At 37.4% G+C, this 18621-nt stretch overlaps 1 protein-coding gene across 1 annotated transcript in view; it reads right to left on the bottom strand.

Moving 5' to 3' along the window:
- LOC109719269 (arogenate dehydrogenase 2, chloroplastic-like) overlaps window positions 16026-18621 on the bottom strand; it is a gene marked incomplete at its 3' end in the record, with an annotated part of 8073 nt that continues 5477 nt past the window's right edge. Inside the window, exon 2 of the mRNA XM_020245844.1 lies at window positions 16026-16616. Within this exon, the coding sequence (XP_020101433.1) occupies window positions 16026-16616 (591 nt within the window). The remainder of the gene's footprint in view (window positions 16617-18621) is intronic.

Genomic DNA, 18621 nt, shown 5'->3' with positions numbered 1-18621 from the left:
AAGGAACTGATACCGCCGTAGGTGCAGACGACGTCCAACTCGGGCACTCCCGAGCGATATGCCCCGCTTGGCCCGACTTGTAACACTTTCCTTCGCGCTGTGGGCATGCCGGTGGTCGATGATCACCGCCGCAAATAGCACAGCGAGAAGGCCTCGAACTCCTCGACTACTGCCAGGGATACCGAGGGGGCTTCTTTGCATGCGACTAGCCTTCAGCACCACCCGCAGTTTGCTTCTTTCCTTTGTATTTCTCCTTCTCCATCGATTCGCGCTCACCTCACGTGTAGGCATTGCTGTGCTCCGCCCACAACGCTCGATCAAAGACCTCCGCAAAGGTCGTAAGCTTGAGGATTTGCACAGCCTCATAAATCCTCGGCCGGAGTCCTCGTAAGAACCAGTCAGCGCGATCCCTGTCGTCCCGTACCACATCCGGGACATAGTCGATGATGTGGGAAAACTCCCGCTCGTACTCTCCCACCGTACGATCTCTTTGCCTTAGCTTCCGGAACTTATCCTCTAGTTTTCGTTTTACCGTGTCGGGGAAGTAGTTTGCAAACATCAACCTCCGAAACTCCTCCCAAAGCATAGGCGGAAGGTCGGAAGATCGATCACGCTTCACCCGATTCCACCACACCTTCGCCGCCTTCTCCAAACAATGAGCGGCAATGTGCACCTTGTCGTTCTCCAAGATATATATATATATCCTCAAAGATTGTCTCCATCACATCGATCCACAATTCCACCATCGCCGGCTCCACTTTCTCCCCGTCGAACGTAGGCGCGCGGTTGAACTTCTTGAACATAACGAGAGCTACAAGTGCACGCTCCCGCTCCGCCTCTATTGCCGCACTATTGGGATTTGAGGTTCCCGAATCGGCCGACACCACCGTAACTGGCACAGCCGCCGCAGCCACGCCCTCGACCACAGTCGGCACTACTACAAGGGGCACAGGTGGCTTGGCCCCCACTTAGGCCGCCGCCTGTTGCCGCTCCAAGGCCTCATGAAGCCTTTGTATCTACTCCCCCTGGAGTTGAACGGATTCCGCTTGTTGTCGCACTACTCCAATGAGTGCGGACATTTGCTCCCGAAGCTCGCCGTCGCCACTTGCTCCGAATTGCTCAGGGGCCACATTCGGCTCCTTGGGCCTCGACCTTGTTCGGGGTCTACCATGAGGCATCTCTTCCTGAAATGTAGCAATTTATGTTAGCTACACGACCAACATACTCAAACAAACCCAATCCGGCAAATGCAAACAAGTATATTCATTCTTATTCCAAAGCATTATGTCGTCGACCGCCCAACACAACACATGAAATAGAGAACAAATATCAACTTGGATTAGCCCCTAACAACATTAGAGACTTACTTACATTAACCCAATCACACGCTTTCGCTATACTTTGATTCCACATCACTCACGTTTCCTAGATCCCTAAGGTTTTTCATTCCTAAGGGTCTCTAGGTCCATTCTATACTTTCACTTTTAGGTTCTGATACCACTATATCTGTCACGCCTAAGAACTGATCCCTTTGGTCGGTTCGGGCACGTCAAACAAACGCCGAATGGACAACACCTTCCCTGTCCGCCCAAGGCTCAACACAAGTACAAATCAAGTGTAAAGTTTGCGCATACGGAAATATAAACATATATGACTTGCACAAGGGCAAGCAATAGCCGAAAGTGTAAGTACTAGACTAAACAACATACAAGTAGAATGATTAACTTTTAATCACTTACATACATCCACATTTGCACTTACAATCCTTGCTCACAATTACATTTCTTTCATCATTTCTTTTATACATCCTATAGTTCCGAAATATAAACCCTTTTCATTCAATATAAACTCTCTTTATATATCTATGATCATCAAAGTACAAAAAATGATATATAAAGGGTATGCAACTAACAAAATATAACACAAACTCGGGTGGTCACTGTCTATGGCGCGAGACCTTTACCGCGATCGTCGGCCGGCTCACTCGGTCCCGGCTCTGTGGAATAGTGAGGTAAGAACTACAACAAAGTTTCCAGTAGGTTCGGCCGCCAACCTCGCCGACTTTTCCACTAGGTCTAAATCAGGCATAATAGAAAATTAGAGATAGATAGTAACCAACTAAACAAATGCAGCTAATATGTACGAACAAGATATAATCTATGCTATGCTTAAATAGAATGCTCATGATGAATGCAAGATCACAATTCCATTGCTCAATCTCTTTGCTAACCCATAGGTTTCGCCTCAATAAACTCACCAACTCAAATCCCTAATATCGGGGAGATACTCGCTACAATCCAACTGGACCGTCCTCTAGAGAGATACTCGCTACAACCCAGTGATGATTACTCCGAAGCTCATCGCTCGAGGGGGGAGCTACCACCCTCAAACCAAGACTTATAGGTGAGTATGATTCAAATCCTTAACTTTAAGGATGTCAAGTTCAATCCATTCCTTAACTATAAGGAGGCCTCAACTTTGAGGATGCTATGTCACATATGCTATTGTCTTGCATTCTTTATACTCATTCATTAGTGTCACACACTAAATGTTCTTTGTACTCGTTCTCATGCATTCTTGACTCTTTAATGCCACACACACTATGTGTTTATCTCTAGCATTCAATACTCTTTGATGCCACACTTGTACACTAACATTCAAACTCATGGATGCCACTCTACTATCAATATCATAATGTCATTTGTTCTCTTTGTCACTAGATTCTTTATCTTTTTTAGGTTCTTGTCATCATTCATGCATACATAGGGTTTTACATATTCTCAAGAGTTCACAACATCTTATATGCATCTTATACTCAAAGCATGCAATCATATATACTCACCCTACAATGCATGATGCTCAATATACACATATGCTCAAGAAACAACATTTTAAACATAAAAGGAAATTTATCGATTTCGAAAAGCACCACCCACCTCGTATGGTTGTAAAGGTGCTACGGTTCAATTCTCGTAATTTTTGGGCGTCTATTCCCTCGCCTGCGGCAAAACGAAGCCAAATTAGGCTTTTTCTCCAATATCTTCACGTAGACTCGTTGGATTGATAAACCGAGTCCACCAACGAGTTGGAAATATTTCTAATTTGATTTCTATAAGGTCAATTTATCTTTAAACCAATCTAGGGTAAAAGCTTCAATTTTGATGTCCTAATAATGTCATATTTTCCAATAAACTATGTAGATCTTAGAGCTAAGTAAAAACAAACTTAACATCATCTAGAAACTCATCTAGAATAAGTTCTAAGTCATTTGAACCATTCCTAGGGCATATAAAACAAACCCTAAAATTCTACCATGAGAGCTCATGGAGAAACATGGGTTTCATGAATTCCATGGTCTCTACAAGATTTTCTTTCATGTAAGAAGATCAAATCCAAGTGTTCTAGGGTATAAAACCAAACCCTAACATCAATCTTACAAGAAACCTTATCTTAGCCCAAAAGCACTCCAAGCTCTACCTTGTATGAGAGCCCTAGACCCTTCAAAACTCCAAATCTCTTCCAAATCTACCTCAAATCTCCTCCCAAAGCTTCTTGGAGAGATCTCTAGAGAGAAAGAGAGAGAAATGAGAGAGAGGAGAGGGTTCACTGCTGTGAACAAGAGAGGAGGGGTGTGGGGGTTTTTATAAGCTGCTACATTTGCACTTTAGCCTTCCATTTCTTTTTAATTGCAGCACCCAAACTACTGTTTCGCAGTTCAGGGTACCGGTACGCGGGTGGGCGTCACCAGTATGCCCCCTGTTCAACAGCCCAACCCGAGAGCTGGCTGTTCTCAGGTTGCAGCAGGGTATCGGTACGCACCAGGGGTGTCACCGGTTAACAGCTTGACAAAGGCCAAACCCGAGAGCTGCTACTCTCAGGTGCCTGCCTGGTACCAGTACTGTTCCAATGCTTTACCGGTTAACAATGCTCCAGACTGCAATTTTTGCATTGTTTCGACTCCAATTCGCGCCGAGCAATACTAAAACCTTTCTAACTCCTTTGAAACTCAACTTTAACCCTTCCAATATTGTTGGAATGCCAATTGGACTTTGTCCAACTATTTCTCTCGCACACTTTGGTCAATTTGATTAAAGTTCGATATAGTCTACCGAAGTTTCGGTATATTACAGTTTACATATCTGTATGATCGAGAGGTAAAGGTGATTCATAAGTTACAATATAGATTGGTTAAAAAGAAAGTTAAAAAATATATTAAAAATTAGAAAAAAAGATTGCATGCCTACATATACTTTATTCTTGTTATTTTGTTAATATGATTATTTGAGTCGGCCGAAGGTTTATGATTTTTTTTATAACTATTCCTCACGACACACATTACCTAAGTAAGTGAACTGAGTGCATTTTTTTTCTTTTTGCAAAATTTAGTTATATTTTCAGTAACCATCCTTTGTTTTTGGGTAGATGAATTTTGTCTTTCATGCTGTATGAAAAAAAATTTCGGATGAATCAACTTCAAAAGTGATTAGATTTCAATTTTTTTAGACAGTTTGTCAAGATTGTGAGTTCTATTTTTTTATATTTGATAATTTAATATTCATGAAATAGTTAAAGTTATTTAGTTTGTATTTTATACATAATGGATTTATTTGGACTAATACATAATATTCTTGTTGCATTTCTGGGGTCAATTCTTGTATTAGGAGGTCTGGGGATAGTATTATTTACCAATCCAATTTATTCTGTCTTTTTGTTGGAATTTGTTCTTGTTTGTATATCCTTATTTTATATTTTATCGAACTCCTATTTTGTAGCTGCCGCACAGCTCCTTATTTATGTGGAAGCCTATTAATACTAAATTGAGTATTATATATGTAATAATAACAATAGTGATTGTTTCTCTTAGACCCCCTATTCAAAAAATTAGAAAAAAAAACCTTCTAATTCACTCGGAAAAGAACTATCATTATCAATCTCAAAACTATGACTTTCATTATCAACATATACGGAATAACCGTCACCATTACTATCCCTAACTAAAAAATTGTCATCAGAGATCAAACTCCAAATATCCCTGATACCATAGTTTCTATTTCCTAAAAAAATTATTGAAATTTGTGATTGACGATATTCGCTATTGGTCAAAAGGAGGTGCACGCAAAAGACTTTAAATCATCTACTAGTTTGACATGATCAATTTCTCTATAGTGTTCAAGCTTCTTTTTTTTTTTGTTTTTCTTCTTATTCTTTAAAGAAATATTTTTCTAACATAGTTTTTTTAATGTTATAAATGCAGAGTAACTGTCTTGAATGTGGTCGCTACTTTCTACAGGGCTCTCACTATTATTACAATGCGTTAATTTGTTCTTTATTTTTCTTTATATGAAAAGTTTAAAATCTTTTATTAACTTTGCAAAAGTCTTAACTATGTGAACAGTAACTCTTTTTCTTATACAACCTTCCTGTTTTCTAGTTGATATCGTATATTCATATATTATCATTGTATATTTTTTCCAATTTATCTCATCATTGAAAATCATGCTTTTTAACTAATATGAAGATTGTTGAAAAAAATAATGAAAATTGAGCCGAAAGCAATATTTCCTGAAGGCCATGTCATGTACGTCTTTTCTATTAAAAATTTCATATCAGCACAGTACGCACAAAGATTTCAATTTTTCTCCGACACATCTCTCCACATTTGAGATTAGCCCTAAAAGGATTTTCTTTCTTCTTTCGAAGGTATCCTCTTGTTATTATAATTGGCGTTGACAGTTTATCTTCTGATCATAGGAGTCGCCACTATTATTTTTCCATCAATCCTTGTTTAAATATTCAACATCTACACTTATACGGCATGCCCCGCTTTGACGAGGCATTTTTCTCTTTTTATAGCAAATGAGCACTAGGAGCATCATCATATATACTATGGTAGAAGAACCGCGCATTCTCAGCAAAAATTGCATTTCTAAAGCACCATAAATTTCCTGCTTGTACAAAATTATCAAAAACCAAAATATAAATTAAAAAAAAATATTCGCATAATTAAATACAAAACAAACAATGAGAGTTTGCCGTCGGCACTCTTGATAATATTTAACCGTCTTTCCATCTCAGCGAGCAAGAAAAGGCCTTCTTCATCCTCTTTGATGGCTGAGGTAGCATTGTCTGAAAAAGGAAACTAATTGCTTGGGCGAAAGCAGACCCCAGTAAGTCCCCATTACCTAGCTAGAATGATAGAAAGTTCTTATTCATCCAGATTCTAGTGGAGTGGCACTAAGAGCGGTTTTCAGATATTCTTGCTCGTTGAGAAAAAAAAAAAGTAAATTACTTCAAAGAACCGCAAATGCTCACTCCCCACACTTGCTTTCTTAAGCACTGTTTGGTCCGGATAGATGGCCGGGAGGAAGAATCAAGCCCTCACTCCCCACCTTATACCAAACCAAACACCATTTTGGAGACTAGATTAATATAACCTTGGAACAGCTGTTCCACCCTCGCTCCCCCTAAAATAAGCTTATTTTCAAACAAAAACAAGCTTAATTAAAGTCTAAATCTAATTTTACTTACAGTATTAAAACATTAATTAATCAAATTAGTGTATTTATTTAAGTCGGTATCTATTTCTTAAATTGTAAAATAATTATTTATTTATTTATTTATTTATAATTAATAATTAATTAGCTAATTACAAATTAGGGCAAACTTCAAATACCCCCCTTGTGGTTTCACATTTCCTCACTTTAGTACCATGTGGTTTAAAGTGTATCAAATTAGCCCCTGTGGATTCGCACTTTCTCACTTTAGTACCCTGTGGTTTAAGTGTATCAAGTTAGTACCATCTGATTTAATTGTCTATTTTTATTATCCATTTCACTAATTTTTTTCGTTAAATTAGTAACAAAATTAAAATTAAGGAGTACTAAAATGAATATTCGATAAACCTAGATAGGATATCCGAAACTTTTTGTATATAATTTAATGAAATATTAACGAAAGAAAAAAAAAAATCAGTGACAAAGTTAAAATTAAAGAATACAAAAGTAAATATTCAATAAACCTATGTAGGGTATCTAAAGTTTTTTTATATATAATTTAACGAAATATTAACAAAGCGGACGAAAAAAGAAAAATGAAATCACAGGATACTAAATTGATGCACTTTAAACGATAAGGTACTAAAACGAGAAAGTACAAAACCACAAGATACTAAATTGATATACTTTAAACCACAAGATATTAAAGTGAAAAAAATGAGAAACTACAGAGGTGGTATTTGAACTTTTCTCTTAAAATTAATTATTTAATGTGTTTATCCAATAGCCCATATTTATATTAATCAACCACTAATTTTTTTTAACTAATCTAATTATCTAACTAAAATAATTTGCTTACTAATTAAAAACTTAACTTATTTTTTATAATTAATTAATGTATTTCTCAATTATCTTTTCCAATATTCATAGTTAAACATTTATTAATTTATTAAATTATTATTAATTAATATTTTGATATTAATTAATTAGAAAAATATTTTTATTTTAAAATATAATTAACCTTATTCCCGCTATCCCAATCTAATCCAAGCGTTATTTTGTTTTATTCTTAGAAATAACTTAGTTTTCATATAAATGCAAAATTGATCTTGTTCTGCCTTATTTCTTAAGTTATACCAACTCGAGAAATAAGAAATTTTGTTTATTCTTGAATCAAATGATACTTCTCTAACAGAATACCAACCTGTTTTCATATATATATATATAAGGCCATGAAATGCTCTTCAAAGCCCTATTTGGATATCGAAATAAATTATTCAAAAAGAACTTATTCAGTATGAAAATTTTCTTGTTTAATAGTAAGCATGAAGTTCAATTTTTTGCCTTTCCAAAGATACTGCCATCCATAATTTAGTAGGAAGACGTATTTCACATACCAAGTAATTTATCTTATTCTAAAATAAAAACATGATTTGTAGGTCGAATATAATATTTCATTCTAAAACCTTTATATACCAAATATACTAATTTCTTAAATAAATTAAAAAATATATATCAAAATAAAATATTCATGCATCGAAGCAGAGCCTAAACAAGGTTTGTCAACCATCATGTCTAAACATCAAGATTAGTTTCGAAACCATTAACCAAATAAGTCCAATAGAACAATATACATTTATCAAATAAACCGTGTTCTTTTGCTATTCAAAGCAACTAACTCATTCTTGCCCGATATACTAGGTATTAATTTGAACCCGGAACCACAAACACTGAAACCCACACTTGTTGCTCTCGAAAGCAGAGCTCCATGCTGCTTAGAAGAGCCTACAAATATAAGAACAGAAAACTGCCCAGAAGTGTCAAATATTAGGCCACGTTAACAAAGACTCCTATTTTGAGTCGACTAGCTTATCTTAGGGCTTCTAGATTGCCTACAAGGGTGGTTCAAGCACAAGTATAAATAAAATGCAGAGGCATTTCCTATTTGTTGCATCAGTCTACCTTTTATTCCTCCTAGAGACCCTTCAAATCTCCACACCGAGTCAAATTTGCTTCCAGTCAAATCATATACATTTGTCACTAGAAGATATACACAGTCAGCCTAATTTCAATCCAAAGTACTTTCTAATCTTTTGGACACACAAAATGAAATAAGTGGCAATAAAATTACATATTTTTTTCATGTTATTTTAATACAAAAAATAAGATACAAAACACTATATTATCTAGAATTTTTGGTTCTTAATCGGCAACCTCACTGCTGTTTAGTTTTGCCCTAGCCTTTGTAATGTGTTTATGCAGAAACTCAACATATACTGACATCAAATAGCTAGCACAAAAGAAACTATATTAACGTAACACCAAAAATCACTGTTTCATTTGCCAAAACAATTAGCACTTGAAGAAAAATGAGACAACGAGGCATCTGCTTGCATGCCAAATACCAATTTACCATTATTTACTTCTATGAACAATAGATTTCACACAAGCACGCATTGATATGAAATTATAACCATACGTGAAGGCTCAAGCACTAAGAGAAGTTGCAGGGAATCACCGAAAACTTTGCAATCAAGTTTATAAACATGCTAAGAATAAAATTTACTAGAAGCAAGGCCAAAAACTACAATAAGAGACCAGCAATTTGTTGAAAATGCTCCAGAAAAACACAGAATTGCCAAACAAAACCTATGAAAAAAGGACAACAAGAATGAAACTCTTTCACAGCTGAAACAACAGAGCACATTGAAGGTCCTTGTACCGTTTGGTTCGGGTATAAGCAAGAACTAGCTATTACAGGGATAGGTACAAGTATGGGGATAAGAAAAATAGCGTTTGGATGAAAATTAGGTTGTTCCCGGGAATAAGAAAAATATTAGGTAGTTTTATATAAAAAATAGAGATGTTGGTGGGAATAACCGAGAACTACTATTCTCGGGTAAAAATTTAGCGTTTGGGTATAAAGGAGGGGATAAGGGCCTATCCCTATCCCTATCCCCTAACCAAACACTAATATATTGATGCATTGGCCATTGAAATCAGTCTTCAAGGGGTATAGTTGAGCACAGTTGCCACAAAAATTGGCCTCCAAAATATTTCATCACTGTAATCTTGAGAGATTGCATTTGCTTGATTCACACTATTTATAGTTTCGATGAGAACGTTTGAAGTCATCGCATGCCAACTCAAATTTAACAATGGAAGCACCAAAACTGGATCTTCAAGTAGTAACATAGTGCCTAATGTTCTTTTCATTTAATGATAAGAGTGTTTTATTAACAAGAAAGAAATCATTCAAAGAGATTTTAGTGGAAAGTATATGGAAAGTCAGGAAATACTATGATTTTGACCTCATACTCCAAAGCTGGAGATTAAATTCCTATTAGCGAGCTATTGTTTTCTACTATTTTGGAACTTTACCACTTTTACACCATTCAAACCAAAATGGATGTAGTCAGGTCAATTTGGAACTATATGTTGCAGCTACAACTTGTCACCAAGCAAACACCGCTTACACAGGGTTCATCAGTTTTTGGATAAAGAGACAAATTGGGTAGTAACTTGCGTACTCTATCGAACGGGAGACTCCAGGAGGCAAAAATAGGAATAATTAGATCTAATTTAGTAGTTACATATGATTGTAATTAGTGATGAAAAGCAAGTATTCAGGATAGTTCGACTAATAAAGTTTTCCATTGTGCATGCTAATTGAGGCTGTCTTCTCTTTCCGATTACCTTGTATTATTCCTTTCTTCGTCAACCTCTACAGTCTCCAAATTCAACAATCAAATATTTTGCATTTTGACTTATTAAGAAACCATCATCATTGCTTAATTTGCAGTTCCTATCTAATATGTGGAGTGTACTTGTGCCAATAATGTTTTGCTTCATGTTGTCATAATTACTTGAGTTTGAATGTTGCATTCATGTTTCTTACAACAGCCTGATTTTCTGAGTCCAAATTCCACCTGCAGAATAATATTCCGCTTAATATCCAAATTTGAAGTTTGAATTCTTTTAATTAGTTTGTTAGGATTAGTTCCAGGTCTTATTAGGATAGGTATAAATTGTTTCGAAGTTTTGAAGTTTGAAAATGGTTCTCTCTTAATTACTTAAACAACAAATCATCTTAGTTAGGTGATCATCTAATCTCGCGAAATCTTTCGATAAACCTAATAGGGGTACTTTGTAATTAGTTGATGAGGGAATGTACTATAAGGATAGGGAGTTTCCACATGCTGCTTCTCTTTTGTTCTGCAGCCTTGATTGGCTAGTTATGCCCTTATTATTCTTGCTACTTGCTGCCTTTCTGCTTACCCTCTGGTTCTACTACTCCAACATACGTCATTTTTGGAGGCTAGTACAGCAAGTGGAAATTTAGATTAACCTCGTACCTTTCCTCCATGTTAGCAATCCCATGAATTTTAGGATTTTCCGTTTTAAACCTATATCACCAATCACCCCTCCAACTCCAATAAGCCAAAACCTAAAATATGCTCTTCTCCTTTTTATAATGTTACTATAAAAGCTCTACACTGATAGTCTACAGGGTGATTCTTGGCCCACTTGTAGGGATTCCCACGCATTTTAGGATCTTCTCTTCCAACTCTACATCACTAATCACACCAACTATAAACCCTCAAATTGTGCCCCAACTCTCCCTTTATATAATTGCTATAATTGCCCCTTCCAATAATCTCCCAAATCTTACACCAAAATAGTTCAACTCAATCAATTAGAATTGGAATTTTCGTGAGAAACGAGAAAGGGCATCATGGAACAAATAGTAGGAGATCAAATTTGTTAGGCTTGATTACACCACCAAGGGGCTTGGACTTCTAAAATATTTTAGTCTTACTCATATCATCTTCTTATGTCACTCGAAGAGACAAAAATGTGATGCGACATGCCAAGTCACTATTCCTAAGCCTACCTTTTATATCGAAGTGTCAAAAATCTCCTTATTTTGCATAGTTATCTCCATTAAAAGACTTTCCAAATCCTCATTAGTGTCGTACCATACAATATCCTTACTATAAACATTGATTGATACTTGATAAGCTTAGGAATAATGAATTGGCATGTCACGTTAGATTCCCTCTCTCCGAGCAACAGAGGCAAAGGTTTGAACAGAGAATAAAATGTTTAAAAAGTTGAAGCTCCCTAATGAAGGAATCCATGTTTAGAGATCAAGGTGACACTATAAAATAGTTTAAGGACTAATAGTGCAAATTAGCTAATTTGTGAGAGGAAATAATGTACTTCCTTACATAAAAAGATAGCTGAAGAGTTAAATTTTTGGGTCTAGATTATGTTAGCTAATTCGTAACATGTTGTGAGTTGTGTGCGTCAAGCTCTTTGGTCCAGATCCAATAGAAGTATATCATAGACAAACTTGAATACATACAAGACGAAAGTGGAGATGGCCCTCAACCAAATTCCACAATAGGTTAAACTTGCATGCATTTTGTATTTCATCTATTTCTTAGGTGCACTATTATTTTAGTGTGAGGACTCTTAAATTGTTTGTAAAATCTACAAACTGTTCTGAAATTCCCGTCTAATTAGTAGAACTTACTAAATGATTATTTCAACCAGGTGAATCTATTGAGGCAGCTGGTGACAAATTTTATAATTACTAGATATTTGTTTCAACTAGGTGGAAACAATTTCAGAACCGCAGGTCTGCTACACACAGTGTACTGTTCTTGTTAGACCCACTATTTTCCTTAGGGGTGATTTTGCGGTCATACCTATACCCCCAACTCCTCTATTTCCTAAGCTTGCACCTCAAAATGGATGCTGATTTGGCACTAGTTTTATTAGGACAAGCTGAAATACTCTTCACTATTTTGGAGGCTTTCTTCATAGAAACTAATCTCTTTAAAGTTCTTTTAAAAAAGAAAAAAATTTAAGTTTCTTTCTTCATTACCTAGATCTCGTCTTAAATAACTCATCGAAATAGAGGTTTAGGTTTCATTCCACTACATCTCTCCACACATTGCCTGTGGATTCAGGTGTTTGGAGGCAAATGGAGACAAGTGGCTATGAAGGTGGCGTGCTTGTGGATGTAGGTGTGTCTCTGAATCGAGCTAAGGTGGATTGTTGATGACTTCACTTTGACAAGCGAGAAAAGGCTTTTGGCGTGGAGGCGCATCTCTAGCCATCGTTGGATTACTCAATAGTTTGAAAAGGCGCGCCTAAGGTACCTGCTTTAGCACCTAGGCGCAAGGCGCGGGACTCAGCCTAAGGGAGTGTGAAGCGCAACACCCTCTCTAATGCGTGTGCCTAGGCTCCCAGGTGCTTGCCTTAGGCGAGGAATGAGGCGCGGATGAAGCGCACTCATCACATTATTTAAATAGATTACTCGTCTCAAATCTTGAAATTTTATGGGCAAATTCTGACCTGTTAAGGGGATTTAGGAAACCCTAAGTTATCTACAGCCCCTTTCTCCCCTCTCTCTCTCTGCCACTCTCTCTCTCTCACGTTCCCCACCTCTTTTCTCTCCCCAACCACAAGAAGCAATGGAAAGAAGTAGTAGCTGCAGTAGAAAGCAGTGGCAGGTCAGCAACAAGCAAAGGTAGCCAGCAATAGGCGGCAGCAACAGCAGCAGCAGCAACGAGCAGTAGCTTCGCTACAGCCTCTATACTTTCCTATTCTCTAAAGATTGTCATTTTGAACTCTTTTTTTCAGTTTTTCTTTTGGAAGTTAAGGTTTTTCTGATTTTTTTTTTTTCAGTTTTTCTTTTGGAAGTTAAGGTTTTTCTGATTTTCTCTAAATTTCTTTGCAATTAAATTGACGACCAATGATTTCTTTCTTCTTCTTTTTTGTTTTTTTCTTTTTGAAGTTGTGGATTTGTATTTTTTTCCCATTCTTTCAATATAATTTCTTCTGGGCGCTTCAAGAATTGGGTTGTTCGAAGCTTAAAATATTATTAACACTAAAAACACTTTCACATATTAGAGTTAATAATTCTAAAATTTAGGTTTATATATAGTATATTAGATAAGATATCATCTTCTGGAAATAAATCGTGAAAGTGCCGCAATATTTTCAAGATTCATGTCCAAAGAGATATGCCTGCAAGGAATTCCAACCATGAAAAAACATTTCTGCTAAGGGTGCTAACCTACAACCAAAGTCTAAACTTCTAAATCATTAAGAATATATCCATTCTATGAATTTCAAACTAGATATCAGCACATTACTTTGATGAAACATTCAAATTTAAAATTAAAATGAAAAGTTATAGCCTACCTTCTTTACTAGGCAGCCAAATCATCAAAGGTCCAGTGCTGACTGGAAACTGGAATTTCTAAAGTTAAAAATATTTCATAATAGTAAAATAATAGTTGCAAGAAACCAATAAATTATGATGAATGAAAGGATCTCTTCTTTGTCCCTATGAGAGAAGCACCATGTTTTTATACAAAGACATAATAAGCTATTAAAATTGGATTGGTACCTGTTGTGTCTAATCATCAATGTAGATTCATAAACTACTTAGCCTGTGAGTCTATTGAAACAGTATTGTTTTGCTAAGTAAACTAACATGTTAGGAGCAAGTAAATCCATGCTTGCCTCCTGTATTAAGTCTTGATTTAAATATTAGGGCGCGTTTGGTTGGCGTTATCTTTTCAAGATACCCAGTAATCTAATCGGAATGTAAAAATATGACGGTGTTTGGCTAAATACATTAAGTAATCTATTTGGTAATCTTAAATTCACTTGGTAATGAGATTAATCCCACAGTGCTTATCCTATCCCCTTGGGAGCGGGTAGGTATCTCACATTAATTATTGGGGTAATGTTAAATTTTTTTAACCTAACCTATTATTTCCTCCCTCCCACGTTTGAGAACCCGCCCACGATCCCCTCTCAGGCTCTCACACCATGCGATACTCTCCCCGACCTCTTCTCTCAACCTAGGGCACCATGCCATGATCACCTCCACCAATCGCAGGGGCATCACTCGACATTTCTGAGGTTTCCTTGCTCTAGAACAAGGTTCATGAGGTAATTTCTTCTCCATTTTCTTTTCCCATTTCAGATCCCAATTCTTTTTTTTTAAATTTTTTGATGGATTTATTGTTATGTCACGAGCAAAATTTTTCTAGTTTGTATTGATGCTATAAAATGTTGTTTAAATAGGTTTAGTGCATTATTTGCTTTGATTTTGAATGGATTTATTGTTTAAATGAGTTTATATTCTATTAGTTTTGATTTGGATGGGTTTTTTGGTTAATTAGTTTAGATTTTGCATGGATTTGTTGTTCTATAGTTGTATCTTCTGATTTCCTGCAGCATTATTTTCATAATATAAACTTTGATTTGGTTAATAATTTCACGCTGCATATTTTCATCAATCTATAAAATAAAGAAAAAGTGCGCTTAGAATTAATCAGCAATAAATAACAAAGAGTAACCAAAAAGCATGTAATGAGGAAGCACTTGACTAGAAGGAATAGGTTCAATTGCAATCCCGAATGTGTAAAGGGATTCCTACCTTGGTGAAAATAAAAGGAGAAGCATGAAGGTGATAATCAAATAATAAAATAAGATATTCTCTCTGCAGAAGTTGCGTTAGATCCACGGTTACTATTTTCCTGTTACTATATTACACTCTGTTTGCCAAGAAGCTCAATGACAGCAATACACAAGTCACGTTTCAAGGATGATTTACTTCATGCTAGTGTCACTATTTTTAGAAATTTAAGTAATCTTAACTAATTGTTAATGTCCAAACATACAGTAGTTGTAATTTTTGCTGCTAAATTGAGCTAATTAAATAGATTCTATGCTATTGCAGGTAGATCCTTTCTTGAGTGTAAGTGCTGCTCATGATTTTGGTAAATCAGTACGCCGTCAAATTCGCGAATCTCATAGTCAAGTTGTAGAAGCTTTCATACACATAGGTAGCTAATTGATCTTTTATCTATAAGATTCAGTATTCTTTGAGCATATTTGTTATTCCTAGGTAATTGACATCATGCTTTTGAATATGCCAGAAAAGTATTTGCTTTAGTTATTCCTAGGTAAGAGTTTATTGGAAGCAAAAAAACTGAAAAAAAATTCGTGCCAAAGTGTGCCAGTAGGAGGTCATGCGTATCTATCGGCACGCAAGCGTGCCACGTGTCGACACGCAAGCGTGCTCGTGCCGTACCGTGCCAGGGACGTAATGGCACGCCCCCGTGCCACGGCACTTTAAACCTTGAGACTAAGCACGAGGATGAAAAACTAATTGAGTGCCTACTAGATCTTGCTAATTTAGGACAATGGAAGGCTGACAATCGAACATTTAGAAATGGTTATCTACAGCAATTGGAATGATGGATGCATGAGAAGATTCTAGATTGTGAGCTCAAAGGAGTGTTAGAAAATTGCGTACGGTAAAAACGCAGCGGAAAAAGAAATCAAACAAATTTGATTTTTGAAAACTCTCGAGATCCAATCTCAAAAACCACGCAATTAGGATCCCTCATGTTTTAAGATTAAAGAAGAAAAACAAGATCGAATCTTTACCTTTTTCGCGGATAGATCTTCCCCTCAATTTGATGATCGTGGAATTCGGTTCTCTTGNAGGAGCTGGAGGAAGAGGTTCTTGGGGAACTCCTTGACGGAGAGGACGTCGACGAAGAGGGTGCTGCGGCGGAGGCGCTGGAGGGGGAGGGAGCGTAGGACGCGGTCGGCGGAGAGGATGGAGGTGGCGAGGAGGACGACGTCCGGGTGACACTCGCAGAGGTCGTGGGGGTCGCGGAAGAAGGCGGCGCCGACGGAGGCGGCGGCGGCGGAGTGGTCGGAGCGGGAGTGGGCGAGGAGGGTGTGGCCCTGCCGCGCGAAGGTGCGGGCCAGGAACTGCCCGAAGTTGCCGAACCCCACGATGGCGATCTTCAGCTTCGACTGCCGCTCCAGGAGGTCGGAGGCCCGCGACTCGAAGTCGAACGGCTGGGCCGCGTCCATGGCCAGCACCGGCGGGGCGAAGCGGCGGCAGCGGCAGCGGCAGCGGCAGCGGCGTCCCTGGGGGCGGAGGAGGAGGATGGAGGGGTTAGGGTTAGGGTTAGGGTTAGGGTTAGGGTTAGGGTTGGGGAGGAGAGAGGGAGCTCGGCACCGCAGGGAAGAGGAGGAGAGCATTTTGGAAAAGCTCAGGGATTCTGGGTGGGAGTTTTGGGGAGGGGTTTAGAGTTGACGAAGGGATCAAATAATCATGAGCGAATCAGGCGTGATGCAACTTAGATGAATCTATCTCTCTTGGCTTAGAATAGGGTGGTGTTAGTCTATGTGATTTATGATACCGAGTTAGAAGACCTTAGCCAGGGTGGCGAATAAATAGCGGAAAAGGTTGTCATGATATTAGAAAACTCAAGTCGAATAAATTTACCATATGACAGACGAGTGGCTGGTTTGACGAGTTATTCCATAGAACCTTCGTATATCGGGACTCATGATAGAAGGGTTGTATCAAACGGTAACTCACCTAAGCTGAGGGTTCAGTATTCCAATTTCTACTTGGAATGCCACTAATGCTGCTACGGCGTACCACTGGTGGATTCGTGAGATCATGAGAATTATCTAGATGATCGAATAGTCTCATTGGGCTGGAATTGTTCCTAATCCATTGAAAGGAGTTTCGGTGATATTGTGATTATTGATCAAAAAAATATCTCACTACCAAGAATAGATAGAACCTATGGGGTCACACACATAAGAGGTGTGATTGATCGATATAGCTAGATCGCGATTTATTGAATACCGTCGGAGGAGCCTAATTGTCAACTATATGATAATTGGACTAATTTTTATTGTACAAGTGGTATTAAGAGTGTAAACATTACCAGAGAGCAGGCTTACTAATAATTCAGTAATTATAAGAGGACTTATGTGCAAATGTTGCATTATTATTTGATAGATCAAATATAATATAAAATTTCAAGCTCGCAATCAAATTAGAATTTATCGCACTAACCAATTAAGGAAAGTAAATTTAAATCTAGATTTATACATATCCTTAACTTTCATTATATTATTATGAAGAGGCATTATTATTACCGTATATATAATATACGCGGAGTTTTTAGAAAACCCTAGCCTCATCCTATCCTCTCTCTCTCTTTCCTTCTTCTAGCATAAAGACGTCCTTTTCGTAAGGAGCTAGACACCCCGGTGAGGAATCGATGGCATAATTCAAGAATGATGTGATACCTATAGAGGGCGGACGCCGGATGTGCGGCTTCGAAGAGAACCAGAATTCCACGATCAATCAAAATTGACGGGGAAGAATCTACTCCGCCCGAAGAAAGGTAAGTTCGATCTTAGTTTTCTTCTTTAAATCTTAAAAACATGAGGATCCTAATTGCGTGTTTTTGAGGATTGGCGCGAGTCGCGAGAGTTTCAAAAATCAAATTTGTGTTGATTTCTTTTTCCGCTGTGCAGTTTTTTACCAGTACGAATTTTTAACACTTCCTTTGAGCTCACAATCTAAGATCTTCTATGCATCCATCATTCCACATTGCTGTAGATAAACATGTCTACAATGTCGATTGTCAGCCTATCCATGTCTAAATTCATGCAAGATCTAGTAGCACTCAATTAGTTTTTATCCTCTGCTTAGTCTCAAGGTTTAAATGCAGTGGCACGGTACCGTGGCGTAGAATTACGCCTGGCCGGTACGGCACGAGCACGCTTGCGTGTCGACACGTGGCGCCACGCTTGCGTGCGATAGAATACGCATGACCTCTACTGGCACACGTTGGCACGCAATTTTTTTCAGTTTTTTTGTTCCAATAACTCTTACCTAGAATAACTAAAGCAAAATACTTTTCTGGCATATTCCAAAAAGCATGATGTCATGCTACCTAGGAATAACAAATATGCCTCAAAGAATACTGAATCTGTATAATAAAAGATCACATTAGCTACCTATGTGTATGAAAGCTTCTACAACTTGACTATGAGAATTCGCGAATTGACGAACGTATGATTTACCAAAATCATGAAGCAGCACTTACACTCAAGAAGATCTACCTAGCAATAGCATAGAATCTATGTTAATTAGCTCAATTTAGCAAGCAAAAAAGTACAATACTGTATGTTTGGACATTAACAATTAGTTAAGATTATTAAATTCTCTAAAAATCAGTGACCTGACACTAGCAATCTCTCTCTTTTT

This window comes from Ananas comosus, linkage group 13 (assembly GCF_001540865.1).
Source record: "Ananas comosus cultivar F153 linkage group 13, ASM154086v1, whole genome shotgun sequence".
NCBI classification, from domain to species: Eukaryota; Viridiplantae; Streptophyta; class Magnoliopsida; order Poales; family Bromeliaceae; genus Ananas; species Ananas comosus.
Note: the sequence above shows the minus strand (reverse complement) of the source record. Positions and strands in the feature narration are given on the sequence as shown.